At 37.7% G+C, this 19,732-nt stretch overlaps 1 protein-coding gene across 1 annotated transcript in view; it reads left to right on the top strand.

The window, feature by feature from the left end:
• The first annotated feature begins 4,737 nt into the window (after nt 1-4,737).
• The window catches only part of CFAP44 (cilia and flagella associated protein 44), a 44,476-nt gene continuing 29,481 nt past the window's right edge, over nt 4,738-19,732 (top strand). The window contains 13 exon segments of the mRNA XM_066338368.1: nt 4,738-4,780; nt 6,450-6,621; nt 7,645-7,807; nt 8,814-8,916; nt 9,233-9,449; nt 10,931-11,045; nt 11,542-11,706; nt 12,861-13,016; nt 13,620-13,667; nt 14,440-14,539; nt 15,797-15,891; nt 17,577-17,786; nt 18,711-18,821. Coding sequence (XP_066194465.1) covers nt 4,738-4,780; nt 6,450-6,621; nt 7,645-7,807; nt 8,814-8,916; nt 9,233-9,449; nt 10,931-11,045; nt 11,542-11,706; nt 12,861-13,016; nt 13,620-13,667; nt 14,440-14,539; nt 15,797-15,891; nt 17,577-17,786; nt 18,711-18,821 — 1,698 coding nt within the window.

The following is a 19,732-nucleotide window of genomic DNA, read 5'->3' as shown; positions in this document are numbered from 1 at the left end:
TCCGGGCACAGATACCGGGGGCTGTGGGGAGGCGGCCGCTCCGGGCACAGGTACCGGGGGCTGTGGGGAGGCGGCGGCTCCGGGCACAGGTCCCCGGGCCGTGGGGAGGCGGCCGCTCCGGGCACAGCCGGGCCCGCGGGTGCCGTGGGTTGTGGCCCGTAGCCCCGCTCCTCAGGCCCCCGCAGCCTCTGTGCCCCCCGGGGCCCCTCGGTGTCCGGCCCCTCCCCGTGGCCCCGCTGGGGCTCCCTCCGCTGCCCGCCCTGCGGAGCTCCCGCTGTCCCTGGCCTGCCCTCTGCTCTCCCCGCTGAACAGGAATGAATGTCCCCCAGCGGGGATAGACCGTCCCTTATTTCTTCTGAAATGGTGGGACTTGTTGGGTTCTCTTCGCCGTGTGTGAGGCAGTTAATTTTATTGCCTGTTGCATTTGTGGTACTCCTCTCATTGTCATTTTTATGATTTTTCTTTACGCTGTAAGTTAATAAGTAACTGGTGATGTCATCTCCTCTTATTTCTGCAGAGTGAAAACGTGGTAACCTTTATTCACAGAGCAGACTTTAATAGACTTGAAACTTTTGCTTGCATGTGGCAGAGCCAGGATATGTAGATCATACAGAGGGCTACTTTAGGTGTAGGACTGTAAATTAGAGTTAGATTTATTTCTCCTAATGAAATAGGAAAATACTTCCCATGTGTGCAACATAGTAATAGTAAGGAGAACAATAGGAGGGCTCTGGCCCATGTCTTTTCTCTATGATGAGGGAGAAGAGAGACAGTGGGGCTATGATAATCTGTCTAGATCCTCCTTTGTAGCTTTATCCTTGCTGTCTTGGTCCCTGACTAGTAAATAATTTATATACTTAACTACTGTGAGAATTGATATCTTCTGTTGCTCACCTTGCTCTCAAGTCTTCTAGCTGTTGTAAGAGGAGCCATATTCTCTAGTACTTTTTTTTTTTCCTTGGGATCTTGGGTTGATTGCCTAAACTGGTTTGTATTACTAATCTTCTAGTGCTGATGGGTAATGATATACAGACAGTACCGGTTTCTATGCCTGATTGACACTTGGATATTTTTCTTTCTGTATATAAACACTATAAGATTTTTTTTTTAATGAAACTAAGATTTGCAAGTTGCTGTTTGCCCATTTTGCACTCGTCAGCGGCCCAGTAACTTGTTGATGTACTCTGATGTGGTCTGAAGGCAAAAAGGAGTGCTCAGAGAGATGTTCGATGGTCTGTCCTTTTTCAAAAAAAAAATGAAAGATTCAGAAAAAAGTGCTGAGGAGACCATAATTGAGAGTGAGTTAAAGAAACAGGACTTGGCAGATGGGAAGAAACCTGACACATCCAAAGCAGAGCTAGACTTGAAGAAGATGCCTTACTGTGGAAGAGATGATCAGTCTGGAATTCCTTGTGGCAGACACAACTCACAATACCCAAAACCAGCAGCTTTGTTTTAGACCAGTGCCACCCCCAGGTCAGGAAGAGCAGAGAGTGCAGCCTGGAAGGCTCACAGTGCAATGCTAAGAGGAGTCAGCACTGGAAGTCCTGGGACAAACTGAATTCCTTCATGTGGAATGAAAACCACTTGAGGAATAACACAATCTCTCATGCAGGAAAGACGCAGCGTCTCTTTTTTTTTTTTTTTTTCCCCAAGGCCCACCAGTGGGTAAAGCTTTTCTACAAAAAATGGACACATTTTGGAATGAACCAAAAAAATAAAACCCTGCAGAAGTAGCACAATGTAGAGATAATTTTTTAATCTCTTTCTTATTGCTGGTACTTACAGCATTGCAGTTTTATTCTGCAGTAATAGTTCGCTATTTCTACATAAACTGAATTAGTGGTCAAAACTGATGTTCACTCTTCTATGGGTATATAAGCTTATAGGAGATGTCATTTAAGCACACTTAAACAGTTGATGTTGGGGCAGAGATGGCTTAAAATAACTGTTAGATATGTTCTGTTTTCTAAAGTAAAACCGTAGGCTGCATTTTGATCATTATTTAATTTTATGTATTTTATGCAGCTGAAGTGTCAGTCACAGGGTTTATGAAGGCAAGATCTGCATTTGTGAGGCTTCCACTTTCCAACATCTTTTTTTCTGGAGAGAAGAAAAGTGTAGGATGACAAAATAGAAAGAAATTGGTGTCATCTCACTGAATTTGTTTACATGTTAGCAAATAAACACCCATTTGATTTAATTATGCCGTATTTTGAATAAATGAAACAATTGTCTGAGATGAAAAACCACTTACTGTCCAAATTTACTGAGAATTTTTGAGAGACTTCCATATATAAAGATTCTGTGTGGCAGCAAAATTGACAAAAATAATTTTAGTTTTGAAATAATTGAAGTAATATGCCTGAATGAACACATTTCTCCATTTTGTGGCTTTTGAGAACATAGCTAAGAAAACGGCAATTTGAAAGCAAATAAAACTTGGCTGAAATTCCCAGTTTGTAGTACTGTGCACTGAAGCAAGGATAATCTGGATTCAGTCCTGACTTGGAATGTGTTCCTGAGTTCTTGGAAATGATGAAACTGATGTGGATGAAGTACAGTATATTCAAGTCGGTGTCTTGATTTACTAGGACTAGGAAAAAAATATACTGCCTTGGTCAGGCATTGGCAGAAAAATTATGATTGCTAACTTGCTTTTTTTCTTGCTAGACTTGTCACCCCAGTTCTACTTGTCACTATTTCAGTTCTCGGTATCAAAAGGCTTAAATCTTTCTGATTTAGGAAATCTGTCACAAAAAGCCCTGCCAACTTCCTCCAGGAAAATAAAATCAACTTTCAGAGTGATGCTTGCCTTTGTCGTGGTGAACCTGCGCAAGGGTTTTCTGGATCAGCCAACTCATGAAGCCCAGAATCTGCAGCCAAAGTAGACACGTTACCCCCTTGAGCCTCTTCTTAGTCCTTAAACTCAATATTTGTTTTGGTACGGTGCTTGAATGCCAAAAATGGGCACAGTGGACATGGCAGAACCTTTCTTTAACTAGAACCTTTCTTTAACTATCAACGCAAGCGGAAATGTTCATCTCCTCTTTCAGCCTAAAGCATTTTCCAGATAGGAATTAATTTATAATGAAAACTATGATAGTCTTAATTTTTAGAAGATAAATGACTGCTAATTAGTTACAATAATTTGAAATCTTATAGCTCTTTTCTCTGTGGATATCAAAACACTTCACTAAGACGGGTAAGTATTATTATCCAATTTTTCACAGGAGATAACTGAGAGAGCCAGAGGTAAAATGGCTGATACAAATTGTACGCATCATCACTGAGTTTGGAATTAGAATTTAGGTCTCTGAACACTCCACTATCTATTTAGGCAAATAGTCTATAACTATTTCTTCAACTTCAGTGATATACAGTTGTTAAAACTGATTTAAAACCCAAGAATTTAATTTAAATATATTGAGATACACTGCAATTGTTTTCTTTTAATTTGTTTTCTAAATGTAAAACTTTCTGCTGGTCTATTTTCAAGCTTTTCTCAGCACTCCTAAGGGATAAAAGCTCATTTGTTATTTGTATGTGAAATTATGCAGGAAGATCAGATTCTGTCAGGTACTCAGGAGTTTTGGATGAAGTTTGGCTACATAATAACAAGAGTGACATATCTGAAATATTTCTTTGTCCTCCTTGTCCTTCTCATGGGTGACATTATGTTAGGACACTTTGCCTTTCGTGAAATACTGGAAAAGCCTGAAATTCCTCAAAACATTTTTTTCGAAGCGGATTCTGACCCAAAGCTGGAAATGGAAAGTGCATTTTTAGGGACTTCTTAGGGGTATCAAAGTCATGATTACAAATGAAGATTGGCTTGCATTGTGACCATATTTCTTGTTCTGAGTGTTCATGTTTCTTTATATACAACTTCTGAATCTTCTGATTTTGGATAGGTTTTTTATGCTATAATATTGATGCAAAGTTGCTCCAATGTGCATTTTAAGGTGTTTCATTTGGAAATGGAGAACACATGAAATCAAAAGGCGGAAAAAATTTAGAGTAAGAGCAATAGTTATGTTTTTTTCTTTTTTTTTTTTTTTTTTTTTTTTGAGACTTCTGTAAAAAATGTGTTTGGTTTTTATATGACAAATTCCAACCTTTTCCACTTTAGAGGACAATAGTAACTAGTGAAAATTGAAGCACCCCGAAAAAGGTGAAAATCATGTGAGGAAGGGGTGTTATTAAGCTATTTAATTTTTTTTAATTGTGTTAACTTTAAAATTTTGTTTTCACTTATCATAAAATGTTTTGAAGAAAGTCCTTTTTTTCTTAAAGATTCATCTCTCTTGCTTTTCCATTTAAGATATTAGGTTAGGTGATCTCAGAATGTCTATCTCCAGATGTTTTTGTGAAGCCCACCACAAAGGTGAAGGAATAACCTTGTCTCACAAGCAGATCTCATACCTGTGTATTAAAGAGAAGCTCAACACATTTAAATCATTTCAGTTCCCACCATTACACAGTGTTTAGATGAAAGTATTGGTGCAGCAATTTATTCAGAGCCTGGAGTCCTAAAACCTGAGCCAATTAATTCACTACGAAGTAGGACATACTTTTGGGTTATCTGTATTTGTGTGCAGGCAGAAGACAAATAGCATCTTTGGGAATCTCTGAGCATTGGAGAGAAAATGAAAATGGTCTAAATGGCAAATAAAGGAAACAATATTAAAGGCTTGTCTTTACCACTGCCAGGGAGAGAGCCATCCATCTTTTCCAATGGAGCAGGAACCAGAAGAAGATGCACAGGCACATCCCAGGGGTGAGTATTTCCCCATTATATTGTGATTACTGTACTGAACCTACATTAACTACTGGCTTCTTCCACCTTTCACCACTTTCTTACTTCATCTCCAGTTCCTGCTCTTGGTGTTACCAAATTTTATTTTTACTCTGGTAATAATGGAGTTCTGGACTAAGCACTGTGCCTGTTGTTCCTGCTGTACTTCAGCTCTCAAAGTCCCTCCCCTGAAAATTTTTGCTGCTTAGACCTGTCTCTGTAGCTAATACTGAAAACAGGTTTTTAACTCCACCAGACTCTTTCAGTCAGAGGCCAGTATTTTTCTTTTTAACATATTTTTCATCCTGAAATGTCGGTCCAGTGTCTATTTTGGGTGTCTTGCATGTCATCTAACACACTAGATCCTGGTAGCATGAATAACAAATCCACTTTAGAAGGATTTTTTGATGCATTGCTGCATTGCTTTTGGCATTTGTTTGATCTTCCTATTACACCTTTTTTCTGTTATAGGATGTGTTTGTTTCTTGCCTTCCCCTAAGTTTTAAACTACTGTTTTTTATAAGCAAACTTCTTACACTTAATACTAAACAGCAGGAAGTCTGCTGTTGGACAGAGGAGATTCTTTTACTACAACAGAACTCCATATTTATTTAATATCACAAGTATGAGCAAATTAGTCAAAGGAATTCATACCTAAGAGGGTGATCCCAGTTATACTTGGCAAAAGAAAACAAAACTAATGTTTCAAAGGAATCACCAGCTGCAGAGGAACAGGAGGAAGAAGGGGAGCAACTGGAATCAGACACTGAGAGCACTGCTGAGAACTGGTGTCCACTGAGGAGTTATTGGCACAAACTTAAAATCCCCAGTACTTCGTAGTTTTCATTGGTTTTATTGTTATTATTAGGAACAGCTTAACAACCTCAGATTCTAATCAGTTATAATGATTGAGTACTTCTGCACCCTTTCAGTTGTCTTAGCTTTGCTGTTTGCCTGGTTGGTCTCTGACCCCTTTGCTTGTTTCTCATGGCTCACCTAGGAGAGAAAAGAGTCAGAACAGCATGAAATACTTACAAAATAGATTTAACCTGAGGTAACCAACTGGAAACTACTTTTAATTTAGTGCTTATGACCCGTCGGAAGTGAAGTTGACAGTATTGTGCATTGCAGTCCAGTGAGGAACTACACTGGGTCACGCATTAGCAGTTTGCTTTCTTGAGGACAGTGGTGTCTTCTGGTAGTCCATTATATGTGGTTTTAATAATTGTTTTGTGTAACAATATGCATTCAATAACTACTGAAAAGAGACACTTTAAAATTTGTTTGGTTTCTAAAGTGGAGATGTAAATACCAAGCAAACCTCAACTGAACTGCTTTGGTAAATCTTAAAACTTTAAAACCAATGTTTTTCCAATGGTCTCAAAATTTTTCCCATTTAAATTCTTCAGTTTTGAATATTTACAGTGAAGTTTTTAAAAGCCTAAGGGAGTATTTGTTGCAGACAGTTCCAGGACAAGTAGTTACTAAGACTTGGGATCCTTGTTTTGAGCTATGAAGTATTGATAGCTCTGTCAAAGGGGGCAAAGAATTGTGACTCCTCCCCTTTTATAGTTAGGTGTGAATATCAGAACTAACCCAAAACATATGGTGAATATAAATTTCTGTTATGTTCCCCACTTCTGAGGTGCAGAACACAATTTGGATGAACAAGATAATAGTCAAGTATCCTCAGAATCACAAAAAAAGCCTGTCAAGGCAAAAAGGAGAATCCCAGAAACCTTTTTCTACTCGTATGAAGATGTATATTCAGGACCATATGCCACTGATGACACTGAGATACCCACTGACCTGCTTACTTTGAAGTATCCTTTCTGTTGAGCTTCTGCAAATTCAAAGCTAATGATATTTTATATATGTTCTCAAGATTGTATTGGTCAAATTTGGAGTAGCCTATGTGGCATTAGTGGGATAGCTTTGATTGAGACACAGGTAAAAATCCTGGCCAATTATTCTGGGTTCTGGTTGAATTTAATCTTAAGTGTTGTCTTGACCTCATAAACATTTTTATTTGGTGCAGTGCTTACTAGCATAAGTACTCCTGTAGAACTAGATCATGTAGCAGCTGGTGGGACCAGGCAGAAGACTGGCATAAGAATACACCCTGCAAAGCCCTGCTTTTCTCTGTAGCCATACTGGTGTTCCCCAAGAAGCTGAGAGAAGGGCAGAACTCCTGTGTACCTTGTAAGGGAGAAGTGGGAAAGGAACCAGGTAGATTTGTGTTCTGGTGCTTAGAAGATCTAAAGTAGTAGAATGAAAGAAGTGGTGCCCATCAGTTAAGAGCTACAATAAACTCTTTGGTAGGTATGGTCAATAGGATAGGATATGATATGTGACTTTCGTATATGCTGGTGATTTTCTCTGCAGACACAGTTCAGTTGCTGTTGAAGACTGGATTTCCCCTTTTTTATATCTGCCTGTAAGCAATTAAGAAGTGAACTTGAAAACTTGTTTGGTCTGATCTCTTATCTGTAGAACAGTTCCTGGTAATCTAATGCACATCTTTTAAATTTTGTCTGAAAAGAGAACACAGACATAATATGAATTCCTTGCAGCTCCAAATGATCCAGTAGTAGAAAGGTTGTACCCATAGTGGAGATGAAAAATGGGATAAGAATTTTAGAAGGCCTTTACTTGTGCCTTCCTTTCAGTTACAGGGTCAAGATATATTTTACTTTCACTGTATACTGAAAAAATTATCTCCTGCCATCAGGCTTAGTCACTAGTTTCAATATTCCCATTTCAGTTTCTGTTGAAGCATTTCTATCCACTAAGTAAACTGTCTAGAAATCCAGTGTCTAATCTTTTCCTTATTGGACTGTTCCCAGACATTCTTTTGGCTATGACTGTACCAGAGCAGTAAACCTGATGATAATGGACAGACATACTGTGGGGTATATAGCAGGAAACCAGGTGGTGCTCCAGAACCTGAGAACTAAGTATCAGAAATACGTCCGGAGCAGTGGTGGTGGTGGAATTGGGTTTATCACAGTATGGCTTTTGTTTCTTGTTTAAGAACTTTAGTCACTTTCTGGGGAAAAAAATGGTTTGGTTGTGGTTGCCAGATATGAGAGACTTCTACATTTCCACAGGCATGTACATGAGAAAGTATGGTATTGATTAAAAGAATGTGTGGACCATGCAGCATGAGCTTCTTATCCCATCAATATAATTGGCAGAGAACAAGTATCTGCACACCTTAGTCCCAGGCTCAGTTACCTAAAAGGACTGACAAGTCCAGCTGGGATTAATTTTTAGCACTTTGACATTATTATTTAAATCTTTTGGCTCATAGCAATTCTTCTATTTTTTTTCAACACTTAATCTGTTGTAATCACCACTGATACAAATATAGAGTCTTACTTGCAATTACAATTTAGAAAATCAGGCTCTCACACAAATGAAGAGAAAAAGTATCTGATTTCACTCTAGTAAACTCATCAAGAGCTTGGAGTCTCAAGTTCTGTCTCTGAATTTGTCTCTTTACTTTGTGAAAGCTCTGCTATCTCAGTTTTATTGCACATGAGCAAGGTTTTCAGAGTACCAGCCTCAGACTGTCCTGCTTCATTCTAAGCAGCCTTTTCTGGGGAATCAGTGTACATTTTTACACCTTCAGAGTAGGGTCATTTAGGATGGCTTTTCTGCAACTCTCTGCTGAAGTAGATGGCTGCTAACACAAATGCTGCTATGGAAAGATCAGCTAATGGGTTGAGTGAGGTAGGAATAGGAAAAGAATGCATCACAAAGCAGGTTGTTTCACTGTTTGTCATGATTCTGCCATATATGTGTGATATACCATTTTGTGTGCGTAGTGGCTTCATTCCCATATTGAGCAATACATTGGCAGTTGTTGAGAATGAACACACAGAACAATGCAATCTAATATTTACGGCAGTATATTTTGACTAATGAGTGAGTGAACACAATAACTTAATAACTAGCAGGGTAAAAGCAAAGGTGTTTTTACAGCATGCTACAGGTCTTCTGCTTTTTCAAGGCACACCCTAATAAGGAGTACTTTGCAGTAGGAGAAAAAGGAAAGAAGCCAGACATTGTCATCTACACATATCCTTCAGTGAGGCCCTACAGAATACTGAAAGGTAGTGTAAAAAGTTCTATTTTCATTTTATACAGATGGACTAGTGTTTAAAGATCCCAGCAGATGGAGTAGTGTATCATTTTTAGTTTAGAAGGAAATGGAATCTTTTGGTCCTTCACAGCAGAAATAGAAAACGCTGGTTTCAAGTTTTTTCATTATTGCATGGGAAGGAACTTTTATTTGATAGAAATAGCCAACCTAAAGCCATTACCTATTGAAAAAAAAATCAGTGAAAGCTGAGCTCCTTCTGAGTGGATTTTTGTGTTGTTTCTACCTCTTTCTGATGATTGTGTATTGGGGCTTGTACATTTCTTTAGGTGGAACAGAAGTAGCCTATGTTTTTGGTGATTTCAACCGTACTGGCACTTTGCTGGCCAGCATTGGGAGCAGCCCTGACTACATGTTGACTATCTGGGACTGGAAACAAGAAGAGACTCTGTTGAGGTCAAAAGCTTTTGCACAGGATGTGTACAAGGTCATGTTTTCTGCAGAGACTGAAAAGCATCTAACTTCAGCTGGATCAGGACACATCAGGTAGGTTTGCCAATTAGGATTAAGACATAACGCCTCTGCTGTCATAATACATAGGAGATAACTAGCAAGAATGCATCATTAGCAAACATGTGCCAGTGAGGAATGCGATATTACCTGGCCCTTACAATTACAAAAATGAAGAATTTCAAATCCTTCAGCCAGTCAAACAAATCTTTCAATATATTTGCTGTCCAAATTGAGATGATGCTTGATGTTAAATGTCAGTACCTCTGGCTCCATTCTTGTGATTTCAACAAGTGCTGGGAAGAAGTAATGAAAAATACTTATAAATATGTGTCTTCTAGCTGGTAACATAGGACATATGCTTTCTGTGCCTTCTGGGCTTTCTACCTTTGATTTCTTGAGCTCAATTTCAAGCTTTGATATCAAGATCTCTGCACTTTGGACAGCCATTAGAGCTGGTGGCCAAATAATGGATCAGAAACCCTCTGGTCACACTAAAAGCCTACAAAAGATGTTTCCATACATTTCTTTCCCTGCTAAGTTCATGGGTGCTTTTATAAAAAAGGGCCAAACACCCAACAACTCTAAACTTTCTTTTTGTGTTCTGTCTTTATCCAGTACTTGAATGTTAACACAGCACAGACTAACGCTAAGAGTGGGATTCTGTTGTAATGAATCTGATATCTTTAGAATTATAATGTGTCTAAAGTTTCTTTGAATTTTAATGGGCAAATCAGATCTGAGATTTACTGACATTTACAATCTGAGATTTGGTTTGCAGTTTGGTCGCAAAGTGGGTCTGAAATAGCAAATTATTATACACAGAACAAATGTTGTTAGTAATGCATTATTTATGGAAATCTGACAATAAAATCTCTTACAAACTTTCCTGTGATCTAAAATACTACAAGTAAACCCTGATGTAGCTTTTATTACATGATAAATGTTACCTTTCACTTAAATGTGAACTCAGATTATGATTTCCAACAGTTATCTTTAAAGTAATGTCTCCTGCACACAGAGGAGACATTAACATTTAGGATAAAACGTTTGGCTCAGTGAGACTTTATAGTACAGTTTAATTCTACAAGTAGACTTGGATGACATTCAGTGAAGACCTCAGTCCCTTGGATTTACAAAACTGAGCACCATACACTCCACAGCAATAATAAAATAGGTATCCCTAACTATGTGTATGGGTTGTAGCTGGGAAAATGTAGCTGTGGATTTTACACTTCTTAATTTTAAATAGTAGTTTAGTCTTCATTCTGCTGATTCTAAATCCTTTTCCTAGCTTTTTCATAGGAGTAGTATAGGGAAATGTTTGTGCAGTTGTAAAACTTTATGTCATTTTCAAAAGAAAAAAACCCCAAGTTCTCCTGTAAATGAGAGTAATACATGAGTGGCCCTTGCCTCATGGCAAGGCATGCCTGGTAAGATTATTGAAATGTCTAAGAGGGACTGAACAGTGTTTAGGAAATCTTGTATCAGAGAGAGGTGTGTTTTTCTGTACTCAGGTTCTGGAAGATGGCTCTCACATTAACTGGTCTCAAGTTACAAGGAGCTTTGGGCAGGTTTGGAAAAACAGCAGTGTCTGATATTATAGGTTTTGTGGAGCTCCCCGATGGAAAGGTAAGTAAGAAAATGTGTCAAAAAGAAAAAGTATTAGGTACCCTTTTAGGCTTTGATATAAAGTCTGCTTTGTAAGTTAGACTTTGTAAGTTAAAAATGTTTTAATCAGGCCCGTGATGCACTGTTCTGAGAAGAAAACATTGCCATCAATTTGCCCAAACCCTGTCTTGCTTTGTAAAAATTGGAAAATAGTGTTGTAATTCACAGAGAAAAGATCTGTGTTGGCTGGATGTCTTCTAATTTGAAAACATTAGTGTACAGAAATACAAAGAGACTGTTGGTCTTAAGCTTGAACCATTTCGATGCATGAAAATTATGTCACATTGCTAAAAAGTTGAACCTCCTCAACCTTTCCATCTTCTCTTGCAAATGTCTGTACTTTGCCACTGATTTCATGCTTTCATGGAAGGAAGACACAAATGTTAACTTGTTCTTGCCTGTATTTGTTCATGATTACATGCAGGTGCTTAAATACTTATCTTCATTTGCATTGAAGGTTGTCTCAGGAACTGAGTGGGGCAATTTTCTGCTTTGGGAAGGTGGCCTCATTAAAGTAGAGCTCTGTCAAGTTGGACACAGGCCCTGTCATGAAGGCCCTATCAACCAGTTAGTTTTTGATGAAGGAGACCTTTACTCTGTTGGAAAAGATGGTTTCATTCGCGTGAGTTTTTCTTTTGCTCTGCCTTTAGGTGTGCAAATGTATGGTCAGCAGGTAAATGTTACATATTTCCTTTACCAGGTTTTTGGAGGAAATTTTCGAGTGCAGTTTCTTTCTGAAAATTATTTTTTAGAACAAGCAAAATAAGGGCACATCTCCACGGTGTACCTGTTTGAACTGGATAGCATGGCATGCAGTTTTCTTTGTTTAATAGTAATAAATAAATAAATCAGTTTTTACTTTAGTACAATCAAAATAATAAAATAATCTTTAGGAGTTTTCTAACTTTCTAACTAGTCAAACTTTGTTCTTGACTGCATTCTATCATATTATAATTTTCAGGCCTATTAACATGTACTGTTATCTAAAAAATAAATAATAAACTACAGGAATATTTGAAATTAATTTTTTGAATGTTTAAAAGTTTAGATTATTAATGTTAAAATGACACAGAAATTAACTAGCATCTCAGAGATACCTATCCTGAAATAGGGGAAAATTAAAAGAAAAAGCACCCTGAGGTTAACAAATAGTTCTATAAATTAAGGTCAAAATGTTTTCCTTATTCATAACACCACTTTCTGAACTCACTTGTCAATGATCAAGAATTTTTCAATCTTATTTCCCTGCTCTTTAGAGGAGGACATGAGGTGTCTTCAGCTGATGTGGGAAATGACCCAGATAATCAATGGGAAACTGACCTATTGACAGTAGAGGATTTCATACTCTGCTGTTGTTGTTATTGTGTTTTATAGGTTGGTGTTATCCCCTTTGGAAAATACAGTTGATTATAAGCATGCTAACTTATATGTTGTCCTTATCCTACAGAGCAGAACATGGTAGGGTTAAATTTCCTTTTATTTTGTGCTGCTTCAGTATGAACAATGCTGAATGCCCACTGATACCATTTATCCATTTATTCTGCATAGTTCTGATGCTGACATGTGTAGCTCTGCTATTGTCAGGGCTGAATTGAAGCTCCTGTCACTGTTCTAGGTTATTTTCAAAGCAGTGATTTTGCTTTCTTAAAATTTTGATTTTCCATGTTTATTGTGTATAAAGACAACCTGCTCTTATTAATAAAAAAAAATAAAAAGCTTTTTTTTTTTTTTTTTTTTTTTTTTTTTTTTTTTTTTAATGCTTCCAATGCCATGAAGATGTGGAACTTCGAGGTAGTAGATACTGCTGATTCTGTGGATAGCACAGGATTAGTGGAGATGGAGCCCATGAATGAACTTTGGCTTGGCAAGAATGTCAGCCTGAATTTCATGACAAAAATTCGTGACCATGGCCAGCCCTTTTGGTATGCTCAGGTAAGACACACTCAGGTACATGCATCCCTGTGGAGAAACACAAAATGAAGGAAGTGATGGTAAGTAACAGCAGGAGTCTATTGGAAATCAGTATGTTTCATTTTGGTAGAATTCAGCTGTCTTCTGGATATATAGAAAATAATCCTCTTATCTACCTACCTACCTCCCCACAGATTTTTTTTTTTTTTAAACACTGAAACAGGCTTCCTAGAGAGGTGGTTTAAGTTCCAAGCCTGTCAATGTTTAAGAGGCATGTAATAGAGGCCCTTAATATATTTTAACTTTTGGTCAGGCCTGATGTGATCAAGCAGTTGGACAAGATGATCCTTGCAGGTCCCTTCCAGCTGAACTATCCTATGTTATGCTGTGCTGTATTTTTAGTGTACGGTGATGTGTGAGACTCTGCCATAAGAATAGGAGAATACCAAAAGGTATTGTCCAAGTTCTGTTATCTTAAAGTGATGGATGGGATTCATAAGACCAACATAATTGCATTTCTGTTTCACAGTGATAATCATTAAGGAGTTTTTAAGAACTCACCATGTGTGATTTTATTTCGCAATTCAGTGTGAAAATATTCAATTAATGGTTTTTCTTCTTCAGGATACAAATGGAGCGATCTGGAAGCTGGATTTGACTTTTTCAAATACGGTAATTTTGAGTTTTTTTCCTTCTGATTTCTTCAGTTCATTTGCAATAGGAACCATATCCTATTACATACTGTAACTATACTGGTTGCATCTGGAATAAAATTTATGTTTTATGAAGTTGCATGGTAGAAAATTGTAGCATTGACACAGATATTTTATTTCATAAAAATTTTCTGATGTAATTGATTGCAATGATTATGCAGGATGATATGGAGGAATTTGATTTTTGATTCCTGAAATTTCAGCTGCCAAATTCAAGTTACTTGAAAGGAGTTTGATTCTGATAAACTAGTAATGAAAGTTGCATGGATGCAGGAAATGAGTTCAAGGAGTGTTGTTATATCCTCTATAGATAGGTGTCTGAGCCAATCCTTACTGTAGCCTTTTTTTAAACAGAAAGAACTAGAAAAAAACAAGGATGAAACACACTTGAAGTGTTTTATCCTACTGGTAACTAGTGTTACTGCTGGAGATGGTTTTGATGGAGAAATGGATGACAGAGGTGAAAAAAGGGAAATTTAATTTTTGCTCTGTAACATAACAAACTAAATAGGAACAATGCCTTGCAGAGAATAAAATTCGAATGTGAAAAGTAAAATACTTTCCAAGAGTTTTATGGTAAATAAAAGATGCATTAATGAAAAAAAAAAAAAAAAAGATAGCAAAGTCTGTAATTCCTTGGATGAGGAAATTATTTCCCAGGCAGCATAAGCCCAAACTGGGGAGCACAAGTGTAAAATGCAGCAGAATTTCTCTTCTGTTTTGCACTGCAGACCCACAACCCAGAGCGTGTGTGTACCTTCCACTCTGGGGGCATCGAGGCCGTCGGTGTCTCTCCCTTGACGTGCCTGATGGCCACCACGGCTCTTGACTGTAAGTACACTGCTCCTTTCCTCTCATGCCACTGCCATTATTGCTTTTGAAGGGCAGTGATGCTTAGTTGGGAACTCCTGTGTTTGTTTTTGTGCATTTGCTCTTGCAAAGTCACTTTACACGGAATTGTTTTTCCTGGGATCAGTTCTATAATAGTTAAGGCAAATCATTAATGTTTTGAAACAATGCATTAAGACTGCTTCATCTTAAAAACCTGGGATTTTAGCAACAGACATTTTTAATGGGAAACATTTTAAATTATTTGTTCTGAATGAATGACTTTATTTGTTCATTGTGTATGAAAAGGTGAGACATCTGGTCTGAGTAACAGCACTTATATTCAGTGCTGGGGTTTAATAAATGTTGGGATTTTTATCTTGTAAGGAATTACATACACCTCCAGCATTGTGTAAGCCATTGCAAATACTAATGTTTGTGCCTTGCTTAGAAAATGCAATAGCTATTATGCTCTCAACAACAGATAACAGGTAATTACAGACATATTCATTTAACTTGTACAAATATTGCTGCTTAGGCCTCTCACTGTTAGCTTTTTTGTGCTTGAAAGAACTACTGGCCAGAACACTAACAACGTCATTTATACTGTTCAGAAAATACTATGAGGTCTTTTAATTCAATTCTTGTCAGTAGTGTCTTGTAATTTGTCTGTGTTATACAGTGCACACAGTCTTCTGGCCTGAAGACAAACTCCTACCAGCTGAGCAAACTAAATTTCACATATATGCCATTTGGAATGGAATTTTATGCAATCAGTATGTGTGCCTATGAATCTGTTAATTTTCCCCTTGATGCAATTGGAGCTTTTGCAGACAATCTCCTACATTTTCCTCCCTTTAAATGTTTTCCACCCTAGGCAGTCCCAAGTATTAGCCTATCATCTTTTCCTATGTTGTCAGTACAGATTTTCCTTAGAGTATGCCACAATTCCATGCTCACTTGAAAATTACATGTGGATTGTGAGCCTGGGACTTCTTATTACAACCCCCAGCCTTGACAGCTCTTGGTTCTATATAAGTTGAAGAATGAAGAAATCATATGTTTTGTTCATGAGCACCATGCTAGCTGTTGTACTCTGTAACCATCAGTCATCTTTCCAGTCGGGCATTTTGTTACTCAGAAGAGAAAACAGACATTTTATCCAGATTTTAATTCAAATAAATAGACATTTCTCCATAAATCCTAACAGCGTAAGTGATACTGTGTGCAGTAAATTTTTACTGTCTCCTTTCCATGCAGGGTCAGTGCGCATCTATGATTTTGGCAGCAACAGCCAACTGGGAGTAATCAAGTTTAAACAGGGAGGAACAGCACTGACATGGGCACCGGCTGTTGTGAGTTTTTCCTTGCATGTTAGCAAAAATTCATCAAGGAGCCTGTGAGTCTGCCAGCACCCAGGAAGCTGCTCACCAAACAAGACATTAGAGATCACTTGTTAGGCCACGGTGGGATTTACTGTAGTAGGATATATAAGTTTGTGGGGTAGTATTTTTGTGTACAGTATAGGAACAGTTTAACTTTACTGTTATCAGGTATCCTACTTTGTGCCTTCCTAAGATTTTAAAATCAGATCTCAGTGTGCAGCATGGGAAGTAGTCTGAGTTTGTAGACTAACAGCTTCTATTTAACCCACACAGAGCAATTGTCAATTAACATGAGTTAGTTAACACATTTTGAAATGACAGCCCAGACGAATCACAAACATTTGGAGATAAATCATTAAAAACTGTTGCCAGAACTGATCATTTGTGGAGTGTGGAGTCTATCACTTTTAGACATATTTGCTAATTTTAATTAAAATAGTGTCTAGTTATGTTCTTGAGAAAACATAGCAAGCCTGGTGAGTTAATTACAAGCAAATTTAGGAGGAAAATAATTATTTGAATGTTCAAGGTGAGGATTCCACTGGGAGAGCACCTTTATTTTTAAAAAAGAATTATTTTATAAAAATATAATTCTGACCATGTAGGCTTTCGCAGATCCTGTTAAGTGGTGACTTATAACCTCATGAAGTAATCTGTCTGCCCTAATGAATTGTACAGCATCACAAAACTGACTCACTTCAGTTTTACAACAGTTGTTAGTAAACACAATCTGAAATCCAAAGGGTACTTAGTCTATCTAGCTGCATTTAAAATTGCATTAGATACTTGGTCACAGTTTAAAGTGTGCAAATATATTTTAAAATCTGTGCTATTAATCTAAGAAAACTCAGTCCAACATACTTGGAAGCATCTGTATACCATAATCTCCTCATAGGCAAGCTAGCAGCAAATTTGTTAGACAAGTGAACAATGACAATTCAGCTTGTAATTGACTTCAAGACACTCAAATGACAAAAAAAAAAAAGCGCTAAATCGACAAGTCCCCCTGTATCCAGCTAAAACACAGGCCTGTTTCTGCTAACCTTTATCACAGTTCAAGGCTGTCTTAATTGTTAGCAATTGGCTTACCTACAGGACTTATGGTAAAGACTCTTCCTCCTCTTCGTCTCAGGTGGCAGTCTCTGTTGACTCCACTACTTTATATGGAGTCAGACAGACCCCATCCTGTGCCCTCACCTCCTTAAAAATCATACTTAGGCTTGGTGCCCCATGTTATATTCAGGGTAATATAATTCCTTTTCTGAGTTCCAACTCTTCTGCTTAAGAAGCTACTGATATGTATCTTTATGTCAGTATGAATTACCTCTTCCTCAGACATTTCAACCACATGCTCATTAACATCTTCAGTCTCAATAGCATGTTATCACTAAAAACAAAACACAATCCAAAAAATAGGCCCCAGTCCTTTGTCTTCTTTTGTGGTACTGGAGAGAATGGTATTAAAGTTATTAGTAATGGTTATTTTATGGTATTAGAGAGAATAAGCAACATTTCCCATGTATGAAATATTCTTTGTGCTTCAGCAACACTTTCATGTAGGGTGAGTTCCAGAGCATGTGCCATAAGGATTATTCTTCTAAGCTTTTTGCACAGATGTACACTGTGATTTTTTTTTTTCTTTATTTCACCTAAAGGTAAATCCTGAAGGAGGTCAGATTGCTGTGGGGTTTGAAGATGGTGTTGTCCGCATAATCGAGGTTTATGATCCCAAACTGCTGCCTGGTCATGAAGAAGAAGAGACCAATGAGATTGTAGGGATAAATCTGAAACAAGTTTTCAAACCTCATGGTGCTGCAGTTACAGCCTTGGCATATGAACCAAAGGGAGATGTGTTTGCCACAGGGGTATGTATCATTTATTTTGGTTGTTTTTATTAAGCCACAAATGTAGAGCCTTTGAAAAGAGATTAAGTGAAGTTTGTTTACTGACAACACGTTTTTACTTCTGTTACTTATGCTGATTATGTGTTGTAGTTCTCTGTGCTGGGAGAAGGATCTGTTTGCATTCACATCTGTTTTTCTGAAGGAAAGCAATCATGCACTTCACACAATTCATTTTGTGAATTACTGGACTATTAAGTGTGAATTCTGTAATCCCCTTTGAAGATGGATTTGGTTCATTTTGGAATTAGTTTAGTAGGATCTTGGAATTAGTACAAGCAAGTCCATTGGCAGCAATCCAGCTGCTACCTAGCACTGCTTGGCCTTACCACGGGGTCAGTCAGTCAGTTTGTCATTATGCCTGGTAGTGTTTGAGATGGTTTCTAGTTAAAGTGCTGTCTCTTTTTAGAAGCTAGTCCTTACCCATGATCGGTGCAATTTGCAGTTACATGTTCCTTGGGCTGAATTGCCATGCATTTATTTCATTTAATGTAGGATTTAAGCTACAATGAATCATGTTGTGTACCACTTCTGGATTTTCTTGTTATCTGGGGAAATCAGCTTGTGCTGTCTTATCTGAAAAATCAGGCCTGAGCCTGAGATTTAAAAGAGCTCCTGGGGCAACGGGCGGAAAGCACGTGGCTGGGGATGACAGAGGAGGCCCATGAGAGCAAGTAAGATCTATGGGTGCAATATGTTTCTTGGAGCAACATGGGCTGGATTTTTATTTCCTCTCAGTAATTATCATGGAAATCCAGTCCTAAGTTCCCCTGTTTAAACACACACAAAAAAAATGGAAGTATGTGTTTATGTCATAAAGTGCTTAGTTTTTTTAATTTTTGGTCAGCTTTGATTCAGTAATCATCTTTGTTTGTTTGTTCTCCTCAGAGTAAAGACAAAACTGTTTTCTTTTTTGGTATTGAGGATGAATACAGGCCAATTGGATTCATCTGTGTCCCTGGTCCTGTACAGGCATTACACTGGTCTCCACCTTCTCATGTGAGTACTACATATTTGTTTTCTTTCCTTCCTAGCAGTGTTAACACATCATTTAAGAAAGAATTTCCAATGCAAATAGATGAAGACCCATGACTCTAGTCATGTCCTCTATAGACAATACAAATAATGTTTTGCTACATGTTCTTCATGCTGCTTCAGCATGACAGATTCTAAAAGGTTCTGTGTAGCTATATCTCTGCTTCAATCACTATGGACGTGTTTTGGGTTTTGGATAATACAAACCACAAGATTGTGGTATGCTTTGTGAGCCCTTGACTTGAAGAAACAATCTTATTCCTTAGCTTTTGGAAGGTCTGATTCTCTTTGACAAAGAAGTTATTTGGGCATTACTGTCTTGCCCATATTAAAACAGGCTTTTAAAAAGGTTTTTGACAATATTAAGAAAGATTTTGGGTGCTTCTTGAAATTCACATTCTGTGTTTGAAATGTGTCAGGACATATCACAATAGGTTTCTGCTAATATTTTAAAGTGTTCTAAGGTTAGGGTAACATCTGAAATTTTGCTTGGTCCAGTATCATTATTTAGAGGAGAGACTATTCATTGTATTTAGATGCTAGCAAGATTTGTATTACAGGTGCATAGTGGCAAAATGATAGTATTTTCACTTGTTAATTTGAACTGTTAAAACTGGCAAAAGAAGTCTTGTTGGTATGAATTCTATCTTACTGCAGAAACAACAGGTCTTGCTTGATCTGACAGTTGCATTTTGAGTCCTTTCCTTGACTTCCTTACTAAGGAAGCACCCATTGTGTCTTGGATATGTTAGATTCTGCCTGAGTAACTCCAGTATCTGGCCTGTCTTGCTGGATGAGAACACTTGCTTAACACAGTGCCAGCATATGAGTGTCACACTACTACTTTGTTTTGTTTGTTTTAAAGAAGCATTGGT

The sequence above is a fragment of the Sylvia atricapilla genome, chromosome 2 (assembly GCF_009819655.1).
Source record: "Sylvia atricapilla isolate bSylAtr1 chromosome 2, bSylAtr1.pri, whole genome shotgun sequence".
In the NCBI taxonomy this organism is placed as follows: Eukaryota; Metazoa; Chordata; class Aves; order Passeriformes; family Sylviidae; genus Sylvia; species Sylvia atricapilla.
This window is presented reverse-complemented; position numbering and strand designations above follow the sequence as displayed.